At 42.4% G+C, this 22,438-nt stretch overlaps 1 protein-coding gene and 1 long non-coding RNA gene across 7 annotated transcripts; one reads left to right on the top strand and one right to left on the bottom strand.

Annotated features, from left to right (window-relative positions):
- Nucleotides 1–355: 355 nt before the first annotated feature.
- zbtb18 (zinc finger and BTB domain containing 18) lies at nt 356–10,357 on the bottom strand. Of its 6 annotated transcripts, none has more exons than XM_047351653.1 (2): nt 10,224–10,357; nt 356–5,465 (listed from the first exon to the last, which is right to left on the bottom strand). In XM_047351653.1, the coding sequence occupies exon 2, from the start codon at nt 5,446–5,448 to the stop codon at nt 3,760–3,762; it is 1,689 nt and encodes a 562-aa protein (XP_047207609.1). In that variant the 5' UTR covers nt 5,449–5,465; nt 10,224–10,357; the 3' UTR covers nt 356–3,759. The 6 variants fall into 6 exon arrangements, with proteins under 6 accessions (XP_047207609.1, XP_047207607.1, XP_047207608.1 ...); XM_047351651.1 differs by lacking the exon at nt 10,224–10,357 and adding an exon at nt 7,980–8,247; XM_047351652.1 differs by lacking the exon at nt 10,224–10,357 and adding an exon at nt 6,569–6,765.
- Nucleotides 9,843–10,978, top strand: LOC124859115. Its single transcript, XR_007036015.1, has 2 exons — nt 9,843–10,233; nt 10,333–10,978. It is a non-coding gene; the product is annotated as an uncharacterized LOC124859115 (long non-coding RNA).
- The last annotated feature ends 11,460 nt before the right edge of the window (nt 10,979–22,438 follow it).

The raw sequence follows: 22,438 nt of genomic DNA, 5'->3' as shown, positions 1-22,438 counted from the left end.
TCTGAGCATTGTTTTTGTGATTTAAGAACATGACCAAAAAGTTAATATATTTTGATTTAGATTTTTTAATTGGATGCTTCTAACTAAACAAAACCAAAGAACAAATTTTTGAAACCCCCGAAATTCTCTTTTATGCGTAACGTATCAAAACTGATACATTAGGCATCTTTGATCATGTGTTTAAATTTTCCCATCCAAAAAGAGCTGCCTTAAAAACGTACGAAAGTGTCAGGATTTTTAAATAGTACGTTTGTCAGCAAGGAAGTGGTCGCTAAAGTACGTTTGACATTTTATCGGGCGGGTCAAGACACATTTTCCACAGGAAAAACTCTACAAAAACACTTCACACAAGAGCTGGAGTTCAGGATTCTTATAATTTATTGCAGTTTTGCACACAATTTTAAAAATGTCGACAACAGCACACCAAAAATTACAAAACTAAACAATTAGAATTTACTCCCCTTGAGAAAAAGAAAACAAACCCAGCTATGATTGTCAAAGCTAAAAATGACTAAAATTGGAAACAGAACCTCAAAAGAAAAGCAAAGAAATATTGTAATCTCATCAGGGAGCAAATATATCTCAATCAAAAATCTGCAGTTTTTTTTGTTGTTTTTCTCCAGACATTGATTGTCCTTTTCCAAAACAGATTCAGTCATTATATGTCCCCCTCCACCCCTTAACCCTTCATGACTTCCTATAAACTGACTTTTTTTTTTTTCATTTTTGAACCTTTTACACCCACCCCTTTCAAGTAAGCACAGCAAAAGATGGAGATGTCATGTCAGGGCGGTCACCTCACATAGCGCCAGTCCCTCATCTCCAAACTCACACTTCAACAGAAATAGTTTTAAATAAAACTTAGCCTGGACTACAGCAGTTTAAGGTGGTCAAGCACAACCAGAGGAACAAAACATTAAAAAGAAAAAAAAAGAAAAGCAGCAGCAGTGATGAAAACAACAGCAGGATGGAAGGAGCCCATATGCAGAGACGCCGCCAGTGAAGAGATAACATTTAAAGACCCCCCCCCCCCAAAAAAAAATGAGAAGATGTGGTGCAAACTGCTGCAATGTTACCCACACTGTTGCGTTGGCAAAGCCTGCAGGTGCAGATGACACACGCGCACACACATACACACACACACGCATGCATCTGAGAGAGGAGGAGGAAATGTTGGCGCGCCTGCATCGCTGCCAAATGGTTTTTGGATTGTACAAACGCTTGACCATCTTTTAAAGAGCAATTGTTAAACTGATGTAGCCCCAACTCAAACACAACAATCACACAAAAAAAAAACCCAAATCCAAATATTTCATCAAAATATAGTGAGACAATATTTGTCTGTTAAATTCAATAGATTTACATGATTTCCAGCAATCATTTCTAAATGCTTTACAGTATCAGATACTTCCACAGCTTTAGAAATGTTAGTTGTATAAAGGCATCTTTTCAGCAAAATTAGGTTTTTATGCATTTTAGCCTAAAAAGGTGCTTTGATTTAGGGCAGGGGTCTGCAACCTGCAGCTCTCTGCAACATTGGAAAAAGCGCGCTAACACTGAGCAGCGGTTTTACATAGAGAGCAGATTTTGCATTTTGTTCTCATTTTGTCTTCGTGTAATATTGTCATATTTCCGTAACAGAATGACACTAACGGTACAAATTCTTTTTTTTTTTTTTTACAAATGATTTGGGAGCAAACCTTGTTATTTTCTAGCTTCAAAAATATGAAAGATTCCTATCAGGAAAAATTATTCATTCTCTCTCTAAAAGTTAGTTTTTCTTTGTTTTGAAACCAAAATAAGAAGTAGATTTATGGTCCTTTAACCATAAAATACACAAATTTTCTGTCAACATTTTTTATTTTATGAGAGGACAAAAATGGCTCTTTGGATTATAAAGGTTGCTGACCCCTGATTTAGGCCAATTCTCTCCCATCTCCTTTAAAGGAAAGAATCTCAGATACCTCATTGGATCCGCTGCACTGAGATGGGCAACATCAGCCTAAAAAGCAACAGCGTGACAGAGATATCTGACCCTTGAACTTTAAAGCAGGAGGGGCTTGAGCTTAACCTCCTTTTCTTCTCCATCTATCCTTCACATCTCAGCCAAGCCGCTTCATTAGACCTTCCCCAAAAACAGAGGTCGAATCTGCGGAGATAAAATAAGAAATGGCTTGACCAGGAGCTGAAGGATACTAAACAGGAGAAACGCAAAGCAGTGGGGACATTTAATGCCTGAGGAGGACGAAGTGCTGGGTGGACGTAGAGCTTCAGACGGTTCAATCGACCGGTATAGGCCGAGTCATACGTTCACAAACGCGCGCGCGCGCACACACACACACACACACAAACACACAGCAGAGAAATCAGTGCATAAAAGACAGGCTTAAAATGCTTCATTGTGTCGCGTCTCTAACGTTCCTCCAGGAGCCCAGCGACAGACCTACTACGAGCGTATAAAAAAAAAAACTTTTCACCAACAAATTTACTGTCCAAACACCCCCCGCCCCGTTCCAATGCATTAACAACCTAAACGTTAAGATGAATCCAAAAATCAAATCTTCATGCATTTTTACCCCTCAAAGCAGAGAGTAATATTCAGTTTTTCTCTTTAAAAACAGACTGAACCCTGGAGTAGTATTCACAAAGAAAAGGAAAAACAAAAAAAGCCTGTTGTCAAATATTTGATCAATTACAATGTGTACAGTAATACAGCAGATTCACATTTTCATTTTAAAATATACAGGTTTGGACATCATGCAACAACAGCAGGTCCCATTACAAAAAAAGTTACAAAAAAAAAATAATAATAATAATCATTAAGTTAAAAAAAAACATAAGGGATTAAAGTCTTTAAACTATAACAGAACAATATACAACAAACTTAAATTAAATACCTTTACAACAAGAGATGTTTTAAAGACTGCCAGCTAGATTCAAGAAAAACAATAATAATAATAATATTTGTAAAGGTCTTCTCATTTTTAGAAAATACTTCAGATTGATTGGAAGTGAAAAAAGGAGGCTGTGCATTGCATGAGTGCCATCAGTTAATCAGTCAGCTTTCCCCTGAACACACCAACACAACACCAAAGAGCTTAACGAGAGAAGTGGGGAGCGCTCGCCAACGACACCTTCATGCCAGGAGGAAAATCAAATTTAATGCACACAAAACGCACTCAAGCACGCTCACACATGATAGGTTTTTTTCCTTTCTTTTGTTTGCTTGTTTTTGCCAGAGTAGTGCAGAATCGAATGCACACGCGCGTACGTATTCAGACGGTGCATGCGGTGGCCTCACAGTACCCGTTTTTTTTAGTGTATTGTTTTGCTTTTTCACTTCAGTGTGTTCAACATGAACTCCTGCAGTGGAACTGGAGCCGGCGATGGGAGTGTTGTCTCTGGGGTGAAACACAGACAGACGAAGAAGACTCCTTCAAAAATGACTAAATAAAAAAAAAATAAAAAACAAGTCACTCACAGAGGGACCCGTGTCCTCAGAAGCAACAACAATTACCAACAGAAGAGAACTAACGACAAATTATAACAGGACTTTAAAATAAAATAAAACATTACCCCCAATAGACAATAAAATAAGTCAGTAGTAACATTTTCATGTGCTATTAAAGTGCGGTTGAATGAGATGTCGCAACAAACAAGAACATGACTCACTTAAACCCAGACTAATGAACAAACTTTCACCTCCCCAAGCCTCTCTGCCCTTCTTGTTCCTTTTTTCTCAAACCCCACGGTCTGATTCTACTTCCATAATTCCTGGGAGCTGTCCTCGATCGCCCAATCCCTGACGTTGGGCAGCGCCAGCGGCTCGCTCTTCACTGACAGCGAGTTGACCAGTTCGCAATGGAACTTGCGGATGTGTCGGTAGAGGTCCCCGGACTGCGTGAAGCGCCGCTCGCACCACTTGCAGGCGTGCGGCTTCTCGCGCGTGTGCACCACCGCGTGGCGGCTGAGGTTGTGCGAGTACTGGAAGCTCTTGCCGCAGGTGGTGCAAGTGTAGGGCTTCTCGCCGGAGTGTGTCCGCTCGTGGCGCTTTAGTGTGTACATGCAGGAGAAGGTCTTGCTGCAGATGGTGCAGGTGGGCACGTTGACGTCTCCGGCGGGCTTGGAGCGGATGCCCTCCTGCTCCCTGAAGTGGGAGCTGAGGTGGAGCTGGAGGATGTGAGGGGAGGGGAAGACCTTGTTGCACAGCGGGCACATGAAGATCTGGGTGTGTTGGGCCGACAGCATGTTGGACACGTAAGGCAGCAGAGAGGTATCCATGCTGGCCGCCTCGGCCTGGGCACGTTCGTTTTCTCCCCCAAGGAGGTCCTCGTCATCTGCCGAGGCTGGAGGTTTCTCATCACGCTCCAGCTCTGAAGCCAGAGACGCCTCTCGCAGAGCAGACAGGTGAGCCTCCAGCCCGAGCCTCCGCTGGGCCGAGAGAGGCCCTCCCACCCCACGGTGGGTCAGGACTCCATTGGCACTGGGAACCTGGGTTTTACTGAGGCCGCTGTGCTCCATGTCGTAGTCACCACCTGCTAATTCCTCTTCTTCATCTGAAGCTACACCTCTCTCCACCTTCACCCTCACAGCCAGAGGGCTCTGCAGGCTGTCCGGTGTAGCTGCGCCACTGAAGTAGGATGGATGGTGGTTGCTAACGGCACTCGGTTTCACTGACAGGTCCAGGACGCAGTCGGCCGCGTCGTTCGACACCCTCCTGCCTCTGTGCCCGGCTCGTGAGCCTATTGAGCGGTGGGATCTCTGGGAGAGAGATCCAGTGGAGCTGCTGGGGCTGCCGGCTGGAGAGAGCACCTTCCCTACCTCCCCCAGGCCTTCACCTGGCTGGGTCTCCGCCTCCCCGTGCCCTGGACTGGTTGCGGCACCGCGCGGCGTCCCTGGTCTGTCCGCCGATGGCAACCTTAGCCACAGCTGACTTCCCTCGGCCTTCCCCTCCTCCTCTTCATCACTGTGTAGCAGATCGGCAGTAGCAGGCCGTCCTGTTGAACCATCGGATAAACTGTCAGCCTTGTCGGAGCAGCTGGACCCGCCGTCGTCCTCTCTGCGCGTGCTATCCGCCTCCGCCGTGGCCTTTTGCTTCAAGCGTTTCTTACACACCTTCACAATGTCATACATGTGCAAGTAGCTGGCCGCCGCCAGCACGTCCTCCACGGGAAGGTCCTGGAACTGGAGCTTGCCTTCATACATGAACTCCAGGAGCAGGGAGAAGGCTGGTGCCGTCACAATGTCGCTGTTGAGGTGCACCACGTCTCTCTTGTCCAGCTGGTCCTTGTAGAACAGGTGGAAGTACATGCTGCAGGAGGCCAGCACGGCGCGGTGGGCACGGAACTGGGCATCGCCCACCAGCACCGTAGAGTCACACAGGAAGCCCTGGTGCCGCTGCTCGCTCAGACACTGGAGCAAATGTCTGCTGTGGTCTGGGAACTCCATCCTGCCGTCCTCATAACCTGCAGCCGTAAACACAGAGGGAAATGTAAGGCCATGTTCATCTTTGGTCAGCTTTTAAATGATGACAAAGACGAAGCCCAACTATGCAGCAAACTGAATCTAAAAGCATATCAAAATTCTAATACTCGGACATTTAGCTAAGCCGTAATTTAGGACTTTGTTAAATTCAAGACTTAATATTTGTTTGTTTTATACTTGCAGTTATACAACTAAAATTGTATTTTACAAGTTGAAAAAAAAAATAAAGCAAAAGACAAGAGGAGACCAATGCCAACAACACATATGGCACGAGACACTGGAGAAAAAGACACATCACAACCAGAGAAAGTGACTGAGGAAAAAAATCATGTTTTTTAACTTTTAAAATAACTAAGATTAAAAAAAAAACACAACTAAAGAAATACAGTTTTTATATTAACAGAAAGATTTCTTTTAAAAAATACATCCCTTTTTGTATTATTGTTGAAATACTTTCTGTAAATATTTAATTTGTTCAAATAAATAAAAACACATTGTGGGAATAAGAAAAACAATAAAAAATGTAGTTTAAACAGATAAAATTCAGTTTGTTTTTTTCCACGACAAAGACTTAATCTTAGATAAACCACCAGAGACAGATTCCTCCACTCAGTCTTCCTGCATCACTCCAACTCCTCTGCTTGCACTCCTGGATGGTCGCTGCTCCTACGCTGGTTATTTTTATTAACCCACTTTGGCCTGGCCTGGCACAGCCCTTTTAGGTAACCGGCTTTTCAGCCGTGCGCACTTGTCCTCGCGTACACACAACACACACACACACACACACACAATGAGCACCAGCCTACCTACATACCTACAAACCACCTCCACAGACTAAGTCGGGAAGAAAAACTGGCTCACTGAAAAAAGCACGTCCAGGAATGAAAAAGCTTGTCCTTCGTTTAACCTGTGAGCGTCAGCTTAGGATTTGAGATAAGACGAGGATGAGAGGATAGAGCATTTCAATTTTGTCTGAACGGAAACAGGTGAATTTGAATCAATTTACCTTGTTAAAATATGTGGCTTAGTAGCTGGAAGTTGGAGGACAGAAGACGGAGAAAATTAAATGAGCAAAAAGTCCCACCTGTTAACCAAGCCGATTTGTCCTGCCTGAGAAAGTACATGGGTCCCGCTCTGTGCTGTGTTAACCCGAGCAGTTAAATCATCTCATTTGAATGAAGCTGAACCAGGAATGCAAGCGTGTGTGTCTGCGGGTTGCGTACGTGTGTGTGTGTGCTCGCCCTCCGGCTTGCTCAGACTGCTTTTAATGAGGCAAGGGTGTACCACTTCCCACCTCCTCCGCCCTCCCTCCATCCCCCCCACCCAACCCCACCCCTCTGTCCAGCCAAACCCCCTCTGTCGCCTCCTCCTTAGGCGCACACACACACACACACGCCATCCATCACTTTAACACTCCTGCCCATCTGAATCTTATGAGGAAAAAAAAAAAACGGCACATCCACCCGCAAAAGAAACTGCCCTCTTCTTCAACCCTCCCTCTCACCCACCACCAAGAACAGAAGATTTACAATACAATCACTGTAAGTGCCCTGCTCGTCACAGCATCAATCCTAATCCTTAAAGATGCCTAAAAATAAAGACGACGATGGTTGTGGCGGCGGTGGCGGGGAGGGAGCCGACGACGGAGGCTCAGGAGGGTAGACACCCGGCCCACGCTGGCCTGGCCCGGCCCGGCCCGCCGACTCTGTCAGGCAGGGGTCTGCGAGAGGAGACACACACAAACACAAGAGGGGCAGAGAGGGAGCGGCTGTGGCGGCCGGGGAGGGAGGCTTACCCACATCTGATCCAGCTGACGGGGGCCATATGGCAGCTGCTAGCCAGATAAAGAGATTAAGACTAGGAGGGAGTGCGATTACAGCTGTCTAGCCAATTCAGGCAGCTCAAATCTGCAACTTCTAAATTAGTCTCCTCTACTCCAGCCGACAGGAGGGGGAACAGCGGGTTAGAGCGGACCGCACATGCTTTCAAGTAATTTTAAAACACGATATAATCAACGGGAAAAGAAAACATAAATCTGATGATCACGATTAAATAACCCCTCTTTTCAGTTTTAAACTTACGTTAGTGTTTCGGTTGAATAAGGTAATGAAGTAAATTTTTGTTATTTTTCGTTTTTACTTACAATTAATCTGTAAAAGTCACAAAAATTTGAAGGAGCTTATTTTACTCATGCTTTTCACTTGGATTATATTAAATACATTTAGAGCAAGTGTTCAAACAGAATGCCAGAGAGTGGGAGTCTTAAATTCAGCTCTCTAAACTAAAAACAACAGCAGCAGCAGCAATTACCCCCCCCCCCCCCCCCCCTGACAGGCAGCACCAACTACTTTTACTGTTTACCACTAAAGTACCTACGATCATCCTCACGCAGCACTCAAACAGGATTGACAAGCAGGAGACCACTGGAATATAATAACTACTCCTCTATCCCGGACTACATCTAGGCACACACACACGAGACACAGAAACGATACCTGCAGCAGCAGTACGCATCAACTTGATTAACTCCAGTGTGGCAGGATAGCCGGGCTCTCTGACTGGCTGTGTATCCTTCTCACTCTGAATCAATGAGTGGGTAGAAGAGCAGAAGATGAGAGGAGGCAGGTGAAAAAAAAAAAAAAAAAAAAACGAAGGAAAAAAACAAATAAACAAAAAAAAAACAACAGCACGCTGTTCAAACTGCAAGGGACAGATGCAAAGTGGAGGAGATGTTGGAGGGGGAACGAGATACCACCTCCCTCCTCCTCCTTCTAGCCGGCACTGATCGGCAAACACACACACACACGCACACACACACAGCGCTAACTCTCCCAGGCTGCCGCTGAGACTCACAATAAAGGATTGGGGAGGGGGGTGGAGGCGGTGGAGGGATGGAGGAGGAGGTGGGGTGGATGGCAGCCTGTCAGCTGCTCTGACATCATCCTCAGATGGAGATGCTACCTCCAGCTGTGCTCTTTCTACAGCCATATGCTGCCTCCTCTACACTCCTGCCACCAGACTCCTCTTTCATTCTACCAACACTCCACAACTTTGTCCCCCCCCTCCCTCGCTCCCACCCTCTCCTTTTGCTCTCTCTCTGGGAAGGAAAAAAAAAAAGCCACTAAATGCGGTGGGATGCTGATTTGTGTCATCATTAAACAGAGGAGTTCTACCTTCCAGAGAAAAAGGAAAGTTTGCAAAAATGAACACGAAAGGAATGGAGGCTGAAAACTTTTTCTCCCCCCCGAACTTTTTTGGGACGTTTTAAACGCTCCTCCTTCCAGTAACCATAAACAAAAGCCAGCACAGCACATTTGCAACTGACAATCGCACGCAGCTGATATTGTTTCCCACTTTTTTACGGTTCAGCGCCGCTGTGCCTCGTCTTGTATTCATTCATTCTGTCATTTTATTCATTCATCAAACCATAACCCCCACCCCCCCACCACTCCGCCTCCTCTGTTCGGACAAGGGTGAAATGAAGGGAAAACAATGGAAATAAGTCATAAATAAGGAACTAAAACAAAAAAGGCAGACGGGGAGAAACCTATTACAAGCTTGTTATTTTGCTTTCGTTTCAGGTTTGAGCGAAAGCGCACAATTTAGGCATCGGCTTGTGTAAGACTGTCAATTTTTATATGGTACCAACGGTCTTATCACGAAAAATTTAAAGATTTGGGAAATAAATGATATGACCGTTTTAACTTGAAACCAATCATTACCTTAACAATGGCAGCTTCGGCTACTTTTGTTTCCAAATAGCAATTCCAATTAGACTCTCATATGTTTGTGTGAGAAACATGTGGTAAACATGTTTTTAACGTCAGCTGTCTGGGAGTGCGCAGCAACAAGTTGGGGAGGGACAGCTTTGGTTACTCCATGGTAGAAAACTCTGGTCCCCACGTCCGGCATCAAATTAAAACGATTTTAAACTATGGGAACTAAAGGTTTTGAGCTGGAAAGTTTTTGTGCCTTAATACCAACAACAGTTCAGTTTATGTTCTGTTTAAATGAAAAGACTCTAAACATTTAGCTGTATACAGATGATCACAATTAAGCTATCACAGCTGCAGATGCATGTTCGGATAATTATATAGTTATTATTATTTGGGTTATAAACGTTTTTAGATGTTTTTAATATGTGTCTTTATTTGATTTAAGTTTTGCGCTAATAATAAAAGTCGAAAAAAGCGACATGCTTTTAACAAACTTTAAATGAACTTTAGCATTGTAGACTTAGAAATGAATCCTAAGATAAAAAGACATTTTAGTACACTTATTTCTTTACCTAATAAAGAAGTAAATAACCCTGAGTGTTTAAGTTTGTTTTAATTAATTCAGCTTTTCTTAAGCACCGTTTAAGATTTGTTTCCTTAGTGGGAAATTTTCTTAAAAGTCGAAGAAATGTTGCGGCTACCGAACGGGCGCAGGCTGTAATTAATTTCTCGCCAGAAGACACAACAAACAAACCCGGAGACACACTGACCCACGCAGCTAGCTGTAGCCACGGCTAACAAAAGTAAAGGCGGACCGGGGCTCCGGTAGTCCTGAGCTATTTACGGTTGTTCCGAAGGCCCCGGTGCTATGACAACAGCTGGTGAAACACCGCGGAGGGACGGCGAACATAGAGACCGTTAGGGCGAAGAGACAACACGGTCAATGCTAAGGAAGGTTTAGCTACTTTTCCCCTCCTCCGTAACCCTCCTTTAATAGGACTCCGTATCAGGGGCAACACTTACAGACAACAAGGTCCTCCTCCGTCAATTCCCCCTTCTTCTTCTTCTTCTTCTTCTTTTTCTTCCCTTCGGAGACCAAACTAGGTTGACTTTGGACTTATTTCCATAACAGGCTGCCAGGGCGAGCAGGCGCTTTGCAGGAACCGGGGGAGTGTAGCACTCTGCGGCGGCCAGATGTTTCCGAGCTTGTTGCTGCTGAACTCAAGCCGGGGAAGGAGGCGAGTTAACTGGCACGGCACGGAAGCCAGCGGTGCCGGTGAGGAGGAGGAGGATGGGGAGAAAAAAGTGAAGGCCGTCTCACAGTGGAGAAGAAGGAGAGGGAGGGATAAGTCTTCTTTTTCTCTCGTTGGCGTAGGTTGACACCAGGCAACAACAACAGCAGCGGCGGCAGCAGTACACACACACAGCGAGGAGGCAGGAAAAGAAGACGCTGGGCCAAACCAACTGGTTCTGCGAGTCAGCGGGGCGGACTGGCGCAGCACAGAGCGAGAAGAGAGAGGCGCGATGCGCTCTGGGTACTGTAGTCAAGGAGGAAGGTGGTGGGGAGGCGGAGCTAATAAGAGCAGGTGCACCACCTTGACTGGAGGGAGAACAAAAACAGCTGGAGCCGGATCCCTCTTAATGTTTAATTGTTGGAATAACGGAAATATTCACTCAGGTCTTAATCAGTGGCTTAACAGCTGTGCCTCCGCCAGAAGTGTGTGTTTAGTTCTCATAATGAGTAAACAGATGTAATAAATGACTCATATGATACCACACTACATTTGTAAGCAAATCTGTGTCCTTTTCATTTATGGAGAGCAATGAGTAGCTTTCAGTCAAGTGCATATCTTTAACAAAGCAACTGATAACCACACTTTTAATATTTTGGTAGGTAGCAAATATAAGCAATAAAATCATTAATATTTTAATGATTCGTTTCAGTTTAAAAAAGTAAAGTTCATTAAACGTCAAAGTCTAACAATATCATATGCTTTGGGGATAAATTCTACATAAACATTTTGATTATTATTTAACTGAATGCGACGTCTAGCAGAGCATGGTAAGGCTGATCATTTTTATAATAGCTGCTTGAGGAAAGTTAACTGTTTGAGCAAAAATTTAATGTTGAATATACTGTAAAAGGGAGTTTTGAAAGGTTTTGAATACTAGCCATTCAAATTATTGAAAATTAAATCAAACTGCTCAGTTGGTATTCTAACATTAGCGACGTGATTTTCAATTTTAGAAACATTACCATTGAAAGTACTTGTGACAAAAAAGGAGAACCAGTTGCTTTTAATCAGGAAAATAATATTTATCAATTAATTGAACATCATAGACAGTTTAAGTAATTTTTTGTCTAATAATGTTTCACTCTTTGAAGAAAATATGTAAAATATGTCCACATATGATCTGATTCAATACTTGCTACCTTATATTAGAAATCACAGGACATTTGTCCATCTACCTCTAAAATCTCCATTGTGATAAATGTGTTCCTAACTCTGTTCTCCAAAAAAATAGGTTTTAAAAACCAAATTAGGAAAAGGAAAGTCATTAATGGGATATTTTTCTTCAAAGTCTTGCAGTAGCTGATTCTGGGATCATTTCAGGTAGGAGACTGTCTGGAGTTCCACTTTAAAGTTGATTTGTCACTAAAAGCAACTTTTGTGGCTCCAAAAAGTATTTGCAACATTAATGAGCAATAAAACATATTGACTATTTTCTGTAACTAAATGAAAAATATAACTGATGGAGAACATGGAGTAGCTTTGCATGAAAGACAGGTGTAAATGCAGCAGCTTTCCTTGATTGCTCAGAGATTTTAACTCTCCCAAGAGACGCATGACTGGCAGACTTATGACTCGCTTTGCCTTCTAACACCGAGGCTTTATGTGGTGAGGCCTGTTTAACCTGTAAGTGGGTGTTTACACTAATCAAGTTGTCCTACACTTGTGTTCACATTCACTGACAGCTAAACCTAAACTAAGGTGAGAAAGCTTGATTTTATCCTTAATTTTTTTAATTTGATGTTTGTTTTTCACATTACAATCTCTTGAAAACATCAAACCAGGACCTCAACAATCACAAATCACAGATTTGTCAGTAAACGTATCCATTTAAGAATGCTGCACCTCACATATTTGTTTGAAAATCCTCTCAGATGTGGGTCACTGGGACAAAAACCCTTTTATCACATTTCTGCTTGTTAACAGAGCCTTGACGGTAAAAAAAAAAAGGGGAAAAAGTTTGGGGTGGCCTGGTTGCCTGTGTGTGTCTGCAACCCTATTTGCATTCCTCAAACCTGTCCCAGTAAACTAATTGGCGTTACTAATAGATGGCTGGATGAACTGCAGCTCTGTATGTTAATGAATTCACACAATTTGGTGTCATCGCTAAAGGACTAGTTAAAATGCAAATGAATTACGGCCCTGTTATGTGTCTATAAATTTGGGGATCCGTGTTACTAGCATGTTACAATGAGCCCCTTGTTCATGCATGAAAGTGCAATTAGAGCCAACCAGCACAGCTACAATGAGCCTATAGGAGGAAATTAGATTTCAGGGGCAGAGTTTTTAAAACTATTAGCTAATGTGAATGATAAATATAAAACAGTGCTACCATTTTAGGAGGTTTAGGCTCTTGTTTAGAATAACTCTTCCCATTATGCAAAAAGATGCCCTGAAATCCGGTCTGTGGATCCTTCTTGAGAAATTCCCATGCAGTTTTTCCCAAGCATCTGATACCTTTCCTGTGTTCCTCCCCTCCCTCCTCTCCTGAGCCACTCATTGTTTCGCCACGACAGATGCCAGAAGAGAGGCGTGCGTGTTTGTGTCTGCGCATGTGACCAGGAAACAGTGAGAGACATATTGAAAGTGTCTGTAAAACTGTTTTAACCTCCCAGCTGAAACCTCATGGCAAAGCAAGAGGACAGATTTAAAAAATAACATTTTAAAACGTCAATGTACAAAGCATAACCTTTAATCAGGCATCTACAGATAGTTTGTGTTAAGGTTTTCTACTTGAAGGTAGAAAGAAATGAAGTGTGTTTATCCATTAACAATCTGAAATGTTCAGAGAACAGTCAGACCTTCTTCAGATTTTCAGATGCAGCCAGTGATAAAAGCAGGTCTGTCAGTAATTATACAACTGAATATGGCTGAGGGAAACTTTATAAGCTCTTTTGAGCCAGATTTAATTCAAAGTAAATAGAGCGCTATTTTGGGCAGAATTACATCTTTCCACCTCTGGAGGTCGCTGTAGATCCCAAATTGCATTCAGAATCCCACAAAGTGGTGTTTGTGCCATAACATTTTGATTTCAGCGATGTTACTTGAATAACTTAAAACTATTATACAGCTATACATCAGTTCTCTATTAACTATATCTGTTTCCATTTAAAAGTTTTTTTTTTTTTTTGTTATATTTTATTTTTATTTTTGCCTTTTTGTTTGCTGGAGCTTTAAGTGTAGCCTCTCTTTTTGTATGAAGCAAAGAAAAAGTGATTCATTAAAAAGACATTGACTAAACCATTAATTGGTACCACTGCAAACCCCCATCACCATCATTATTCACATCTTTTCTGTCAACTAAGTTTATAAAAACACTTCTACGGTACAATAGAAATATATTCTGACTGCCACACGTCACTAATAATTATAATAAATAAACTAATAATACAGAGGCTTGCCAAACTATTCATACCTCTTGAACATTTCCACATTTTGTGACATTACAACCAAAAACTTCAGTGGAATTATGGGAACTTGTGTGGTAGACCAACACAAAGTAGTGCATGCTTTGCAGTGGAAGGATACATGGCTCATATGCATTATTTTCATATAAAAGCCTGAAAACGGTCAACCCTCCTTACTCTGATACCCTTAAAAAATCTATTGCAACCAATCATTTTTGAAGTAACCTAATTAGCAAATAGAGTCCACCTATGTGTAGTTTAATCTTAATATAAATTCAGCTGTTCTGTAAAGACCTCAGTTTATTAGAGATTCTTAGAGTTTATTAGAGAACATTATTGAACAAACAACATAATACAAATCAAGCAACACAGCAAACAGATCAAGTATTAGGTTATAAAGTAGTTTAAAGATGGGTTAGGCTAGAAAATAATATCCTAAACATTTCAACATGGCTATTCACTGAAATGGAAATGCACAGCTCGGGTGTCCTATCAAAGGTCCTATTTGCAGTTTGCAACAATCCATGTCACAGATACAGCAAACATTAGGAAGAAGTTGCTTTGGTCCAACAGGATGAAATGTGAACTTTTTGGCATAACACTTTGGAAAACTAACCCTTCACATTATCCTGAGCACACCCTTCCTGCTGTGTAACATGGTGGTAGCAGCATCATGCTGAGGGGATGCTTTTCTTCCGCAGATAGAGGGAAGCTTTTCAGATTAATGGAAAGATGGATGGAGCTACATACAGAAGAGCACATGAAGGAAACCTGTCAGGCCCAGCACACATGTCAAATCAAATAAAAATAACTGATTAAAGTCCTAAAAAACACAACATTAAAGCTTGAGGCTGTATTGTGACAAAATCTGAAATGGTTCATGGGGGTGAGTACATTTTCAAGGCACAGTGTTAGTCAGTATCTAAACACATTTTGGGGATTTCCAAATTTAAAATGAATTATTTAAATACAACCTAACAAATGCTTTTCTTTAACTTTTGACCTTATTTATCTTGCTCATAGAGACATAAGAAATACCAATGCATTTGTCATCTACCTCTGAGTTACCATAAGAAATTACTGCTCTGAAAGATGTGAGCCTGAGCAAAAATCTTAATTTTCTGATTTTTTTACTGAGTAATTGTTCCGCTGAGTTTCAGTGCAGCAGGTAACCAAAGTAAAAGAGACATTAAACAAATAAAGTTCAGAGTAGTAACAGAGAACAGAAAAAAACATCATTATTTTCTTTTCTTTGGCAACCTCTTCTGTCAGACTCAGACACAGGCTGAGAAGCAAAGCAACACTTTCCATAAAAGATTTTCCACCTGCATTTTCCTGTTGTTTTATAAAGATTCTACCTTGGTTGGAGATAGACTGCTTCCTGTCCATTTAAGAGTATCTGAATCCTGGAGCAGCATGTCCCATGGCTTCCCTCATCATATCCATAATGGGGCTGTGCAAAAGGGGCTTCACTCTGGGACACACTGGCTGGCAGTCAGAGTAAAAAGGAAGAGATGGGGAGAGGGGCAAACAGATGTTTGAATTTCAGCCCCGGGGCATCTGAGATTAATCTATCCTCCCAGCTAGAGGCAGAACCAGAGAGGTAGAGGATGTAATAAAAACCATGGCTCTGAGTAAAATTGACAGTACTGTAATATTGGAACATCTCTTCCCTTGCAGAGGTTTTGGAGCAAAGCCAGTCCAGGTCCCAGAGCCAAGCTGCCAATCAAACACACACGTTATGTTCTCACCTCTCTCCTATCAGTCGCACATGGACGGTGTGAAAATATCATCAATGTGTTTTTATATATTTAGGTTCTAAACAGGCGTAGCATCGAATGGACCTGTAACTTCTGTTTGTTTCTATTCTGTTGAATAAAATAAGTGAGACCCAGTTATGGATTTCATGTACAGTGTTAACTACTTCTAGCTTCTGCTTCCGAGAATTTCGATCTTCTTGCAATCAATCTAAAGTTGCCTTAAAAATAATACAAGATTGTCAATTTTTTTAATAATTAGAAATTTGAAAAATATGGGGTGAATGTGTGTTAACCTTGAATAAAATTATTTTAGTATTTTAGAAGATCTTTGAAAGGTTTTTCTTTGGACTTTTGGCTGAAGTTTCAACCCTGCATTTTCTATCCAGTTCTTGCAGCTGACCATGACGGCGTATAGGGCTGTGTGCGCTTAAAAATGAGGAAAGTGGACAAATTGAAGACAAAAGAAGTACATCTATTGTTTTCTGCTTAACCAATATGGAAGTAATAGGTCCAGGTGGAAAACCTACTAGAAAACAGTCAAATACAGGGCTGAACTAAAGGAAAAAAACAGCCAAAGTATTAATAAAACAATTTAAAGACCTTAAAAAGACAGGACTTTTAAACTGCACTATACAGTACCTTGAAAACTTAGGTCTGGATTAAAACTTTGACTGGACAGAGTTTGATTGGGTCATTGACATAAATAAAGTTTTATCTAAACCATTCCTTTGTAGCTCTCACTGCATGTTTGTGGGTGTTGTCCTGTTGGATGGTGAACCTCCACCAAGTCTTCTGCAGTCTCTCACAGGTTTTTTCAATCCATATATGTAGTTCATTCCAGCTTCTGTGAAGTGCTGAAGAAAAACACATCTCCTCAGAATGATGCTGCCACCACTATGTTCCATGATAGCGATAGAAAGTATAGATAGGAAAAGAGGAAAATATACACACATTTTACACCTAACTTGTGCTCAAACTACAGAACCAACTGAAACTTTCTGTTAGTGTCAAGAAAAAATAAATCCGCTTAGATTGACAAACTCTGTAATGAAGTTCGTCCGTACAGTTTTAACAATAATCATCTGGTCCGCTTCAGCTGCTGTCGGAGGCAGCCTGGAAAGCAGCCATTTTGGCTGAGTGTAAAATATTCATGAACTATCAATGGTCGCCCATCTGACTGGCTGGGGAACAGCTGCTGGGTCTTTGTGCCTCTAGAGGTGCAGCATCTGTCCATCTGAAGAGAGCGAATGTGAGTTTGTGTGAGCGGATGCTGGCGTTTACATGTGCGTTCCTGCATGTGTGTGCGTGGGGGCACGGATTGGGTTGTGTGCTTGTGTGTGTGTGTGTGTGTTTGTGTCTCAGGGGGACAAGACATCAGGAGGAACAACTGTGTATTTAACTTCCTTATCTCCTCCAGATGGTGGAGGATTATTTTAGAGATGATCAAACAGCAAGTCTGAGTTCTATCAGGATTTGCACTTGCCAATCAAATATCCCTCTCATCTAAAGACATAAATACAAGGTGAGGAGCACATTATGCAGTCGTCTCGGCACCGTGTCTGATGTGTTAAGCTGAACGTCATTTTTGCATTTCACATGTTAAATGGAATCCAATCTTTAGGTATATTTTTGTGTCCGTGCATCAGCACATCACAGCTCTCTGTAGCGTCTTGCGTTCGTGTGAAGGTTTCGAAGTACTGTGCAGCTTTGGCAGTGGTTGTATGATGGACATCTGGAAGCTAAATTGGTTAATGGTGCCTCCAAGCCAAGAGCCAGCCAGCAGTCTTTTCGCTGAGATAAAAGAGATGTGTGTGTGTGTGTGTGTGTGTGTGTGTGAGCACGTTTGTAAAGTGGGGAGGTGGGATGAATTTGTGGTGAATTCTACATCTGACCAGATGTTTTACCACAGACAAACAACCCGCTGGACAATTAAGAGCTTCAACCTTCCAGATTCATTTTTTTGTGTGCGGTGTATTCTCTAACCTAAAATCTAATCTATCGTCATGAGTCAAGATTTAAACTATGGAATAGCATCGAGTCAGGCTTCAATCACAATACTGCAATATTGAGAATATTTAAGTAAATATCACTGTTTTTTAAATTGAACATGCAGTTTAAATTAATGGTACATCACAGTCTGACAGAAATGTGGGTAACTGTCTCAGAATCTAATCTGATGCTTAAATATTTTTTAATTTTCTGTACATTCCAGAAATGTTGGTAAAATAGGATTTTTAAAAAGGTACCCTTTTAACTCACAGGAAGGAGTTCAATCTCTTGGTCTTCTCCTAGCAGGAACCACATGATCCACGGTCCACATTGCATTCAAAAATGACACAAAGCACCGGATCCACATAGGGTCTATAAATGGGTAATTACTTGACACTAAACTAATTTTAACAGTATATAGGGTTAGGAATGTTTTCACTGAATGTGAAAAGAAGCACCTAACTTCAAATCCATAAAATTTGATATATTATTTAATGACTTTCCTTTTTCCTTTCTATTTTCTTGAACAAAGCATCAAAAACAAAATGCTTAGGTTTAGAAAACACTAAAACATACCATCCTTGTGTATTAAGTAAAACAGATAAAACAATAAAAATTAAACAAAACCATGTGTACCATAGTTTCTGGTCAATTTGTAAGACTAAAATAAGGGAATTGCTCACAATAATAAATGGCAAAATCTCATTTAAAAAAAAAACTGATTATTACACTAATTTGTGGTAGTAGGATATTTTGGGCTAGCCTAAAATGCTGTGGACATCAGAGACAGATGGCAGTTAATATGTTAAGGAAAACAGAGCAACAGAAGAAAAGTGAGACCAAACCTTTAATTTCAGCAAAAAGGATAGTAACAGTGCATCTTGGAAGATTTTATGTTAAAAGAAAAACTTTATCAGCTCTTAAAAATGCAGAAATGACAGGAATCAATTAACTTTGTGGTTTTCATCTTAAGAGGACCCAATCCATCCATCATCTTCACTTATCCAAGATCACGTCTTAGAGGACCATGAGGGAAATTCCTGGAAAAGGGCCTGTTTAGGGGGTCATCTTAACCTATAAGTTGGCCAGGTTTCATTCTATCTGGAACCTTGTACTTTCTTTAATGACAATGTATCATTACTATAGGACAGGGAAGAACAATAAACTCTTAAACCTTGTGAAAAGCTTCCCCAGAAGAGTTGAAGTTGTTGTAACTGTAAAGAAAGAATTTCTCTGAAGTTCTTGAAGGCAGATGAGTGAATAGTTTGGCAATGTTGTGTTTCTGGAAGGGGTGCGCAGGAGCTGAGGCTTCATCGAGACCCTCAGTGGCGTGGGCAGGGGCTGAGGCGTCGTTGGGACCCCCGCTGACTTGAGCCGAGGCGTCGCCGGGACCCCCAATGACTTGAGCCGAGGCATCGCCGGGACCCCCGATGACCTTGAGCCGCTGCGTCCCTCTTCCGACGTCCTCTGTGGTGTGTGGAGGAGGTTGAGGCAGCACAATGCCGGTCCTCTGGAGCCTTGGCGATGGCTGAGCTGCAGCAGGAGCTGAGGCTTCGCTGAGACCCTCAGTGGCGTACGCAGGAGCTGAGGCTTCGCTGAGATCCTCAGTGGCGTGCACAGGAGCTGAGGTGTCGCCGAGACCCTCAGTGGTGTGCGCAGGAGCTGAGGCGTCGCCGAGACCCTCAGTGGCGTGGGCAGGGGCTGAGGCGTCGCCGAGACCTTCAGTGGCATGGGCTGGGCCTGAGGCGTCGTCGGGACCACCGCTGACTTGAGCTGAGGCGTCGCCGGGACCCCGCTGACTTGAGCCCAGGCGTCACCGGGACCCCCGATGACTTGAGCCCAGGCGTCGCCGGGACCCCCAATGACTAGAGTCCAGGCGTTGCCGGGACCCCCAATGACTAGAGCCCAGGCGTCAACGGGACCCCCAATGACTAGAGTCCAGGCGTTGCCGGGACCCCCAATGACTAGAGCCCAGGCGTCGACTGGACCCAGCATTTTCTGCAGTGGGAGGAAGACGTCGGCTTTGCTGCCAAATGAAGGGCAGGAGAAGATGAACGGCGACTAATGGGACCTGTCCCTGGACATGGAATCGCCAACCTGGACCCATCATAAGCCGACTGCGGCACAGACAGCCCTGCAGAATGGCGCAGCGTATTCTCCGCCTCCCGAGACAGGAACGTAAAGAGGTCCATGGAGCTTGCCTGACGTTTGTCCGCGAGGTCCATCGTTGGCGGAAACATTCTGTCACGGTTCTTGTAGCGGTGGACCCCGGAATGCAGACGAGCAGGCAGCACAACGATAAGTGAAATTATTTAATTAACAAAATTTACTACAGTAGGTGATGGCAAAAACAGACATGGGCAGGGTGGCAAGACAGGCTTGGCACGATTAAAGGGACAAGACATGAACAGTGATGGTGATCCAAATGTTTCCGCGAGGAATGAACAGAACACGTGTAAATATGGAGCAAGAACCAGGTGAAACGAGGAGACTGAATGATAGGTGCAGGTGAACCAAATGAAGATGATTGAAGACAGGAGAGAACAAAACGTTGCCGGAGCAAAACAGAGACTCTTGAATACAAACTTAAACACAACTAGTAAACCATGAAACTAAAGCATAACCAGATCCAAAAAATCTAACTTGACAAAATATGAACTAGAGAACAAAAAATAAAGCATGACCAGGAAAATAACAAAAGCATGATTCAAAACCTATCAATAATAATAATAATAATAATAATAAGAAGAAGAACCTAAAAACACCCACAAATCATGACATAAACTATTTCAGCCTTGCTCCTAAATATATATAGCAAATGTGTACTTCTCATATTCTCATGTTAGTTTTCTTCCCAGAGATTATAAATACTAACATGAAAATCCTCCTGAGAGTCTTAATCAATGGGGAGAGGGATTGGTGGGTTTCCCACCTTAAACCCGTGATCCAATGTCGATTAAGTGGAAGACATGGATGGCTTGATCGACCTTAGTCTCTTCAGAATCAAAGAAAAACAATCAAACTTACTTTTTAATCTAAAGTTTTAATACCTTTAAAACTTTTGACAGGTTTGTTAGTTCTTGCTTTTGTTGAAATCCTATGTATGTAAACCAGGTATAGCAGAGGTCAGGACAGTTCCAGCTGCTATGTGTCCCCGCAGAATGCACAAACAACACAAACAATTGGTGAGAGAGAGATAAATACTGATAGACAGAGCAGTGAATAAATACAGCCACAGCGGAAGTAGGCTAAGAGTGCAACCGTGGAACTGTGATCTCCTAAAACCTTTCTGGTGAAATCTGAGAATAAAGTTGAAATGAAATGCTCTAGCCTCTGTTCTGTCTGTGACTTTGCCCGACTCACTGTTTCACTTCAGTCCAGATGTCAGAGGGACTAGCCAGCAGCTGCAGCAGGAAATGAGCCCCCAGGCAGTGAAAAGGCTAATAAACTTACACACGGAAGAGCAAGACTAGAACAATGCACGTGCACACACACATAGCACATTCAAAATAAAGCTATGGATGTCACTAAAGATTTATGTGCTTCTCAACCTGATCTTTGACTGTTTATTTTTACCTGAACTGCTCCTCAGTGCTGCTATCCATGCTTAGATTTAACTGCTCAGTACGTTTGTATGACAGCATTTATGTAATTTCCTTTTTCTCCTGGATTTATTCATTTTGCTTGATGCTATTGCCAGTCTGTCAGCCTGGCTGCCTCAGCACCCCCCCCCACCCCCCAGCCAGAGGGAACATTTGCCTTGTGGCTCCAATTCCCAGGAATGTCTAACCTGCGCCAGCTGTTGAGAACATGGTGACTGTGCCAACAATGTGCCGGCTCTGCCCACCACATCGCTCGCAATTCCATCTCCATCTGGGTCCAATATTAAATTTGTGTGTGTGTGTTTGTCAGCAACTCTTCTGTGTCTTTAATGCTTCCCACATCTGTATTTGAAATTTCATCAATGGGCTCATGAATGCCTTTATCATGTGTAGCATTCACTGTGTCTGTGTGCTGGTGTGTTTGTGATATTGTATTCGGATGTGTGTGTGTGTGTGTGTGTGTGTGTGTGTGTGTCACAGGAGATCCTTCCTGCCCACAGCCATCAGCAACTCAGTTGCGTATGTGTGTCTCCATCTGTGTGTGCTGGGCTTCCCTTGCCTGCATCTGGAGTAGCATTGAAGAGGCTTTCCAACGACGCCGATGGTGACCAGCCTGCCAAACAGCCCAGATGTTAGTTATGTACGCCTAAGGCTAAATGGAGAGGACCACACTCTCATTATTCACAACCAGTAAACTGCAACTGCTGTTTTCCAGTGTATGATAGAATGAGAGTCAATAAGGAGGAGAAGAGAGAGGAAAGAGTGAAAAAAATCAGCGGGAGATAAATCATTTTATCCCTCCTACAGCATAGGGATACAGCACTCATAATAAATAACTGATATTTTCAGTTAAAACCACATATTTGCAGACAGTATATTAAAAGACACATGACCTTTTTTGCTCTCACTGTCTGACATTAAATCAGATTAAACTTTTTCTGTTTCAGGTCTGTTAGGATTACCAAGCCAATTTTAGAGAATTTGTTTTTACCTCCTTCAAATTCTGAAGTACATACATTTCCTTAGTAGACAAGCAGATATCATTCATCCCCAAGAGGAAAATTCAAATATCCAGTAGCAACACACAGAAATGCATCCACAGACATAAATAATAAAATGATATTTAAAAGCACAGGAAACAAAGACCAAACAAAATAATAAACATTTGCTACTTTACTGAAATTTATT

Source organism: Girardinichthys multiradiatus, chromosome 22 (assembly GCF_021462225.1).
Source record: "Girardinichthys multiradiatus isolate DD_20200921_A chromosome 22, DD_fGirMul_XY1, whole genome shotgun sequence".
NCBI classification, from domain to species: Eukaryota; Metazoa; Chordata; class Actinopteri; order Cyprinodontiformes; family Goodeidae; genus Girardinichthys; species Girardinichthys multiradiatus.
Note: the sequence above shows the minus strand (reverse complement) of the source record. Positions and strands in the feature narration are given on the sequence as shown.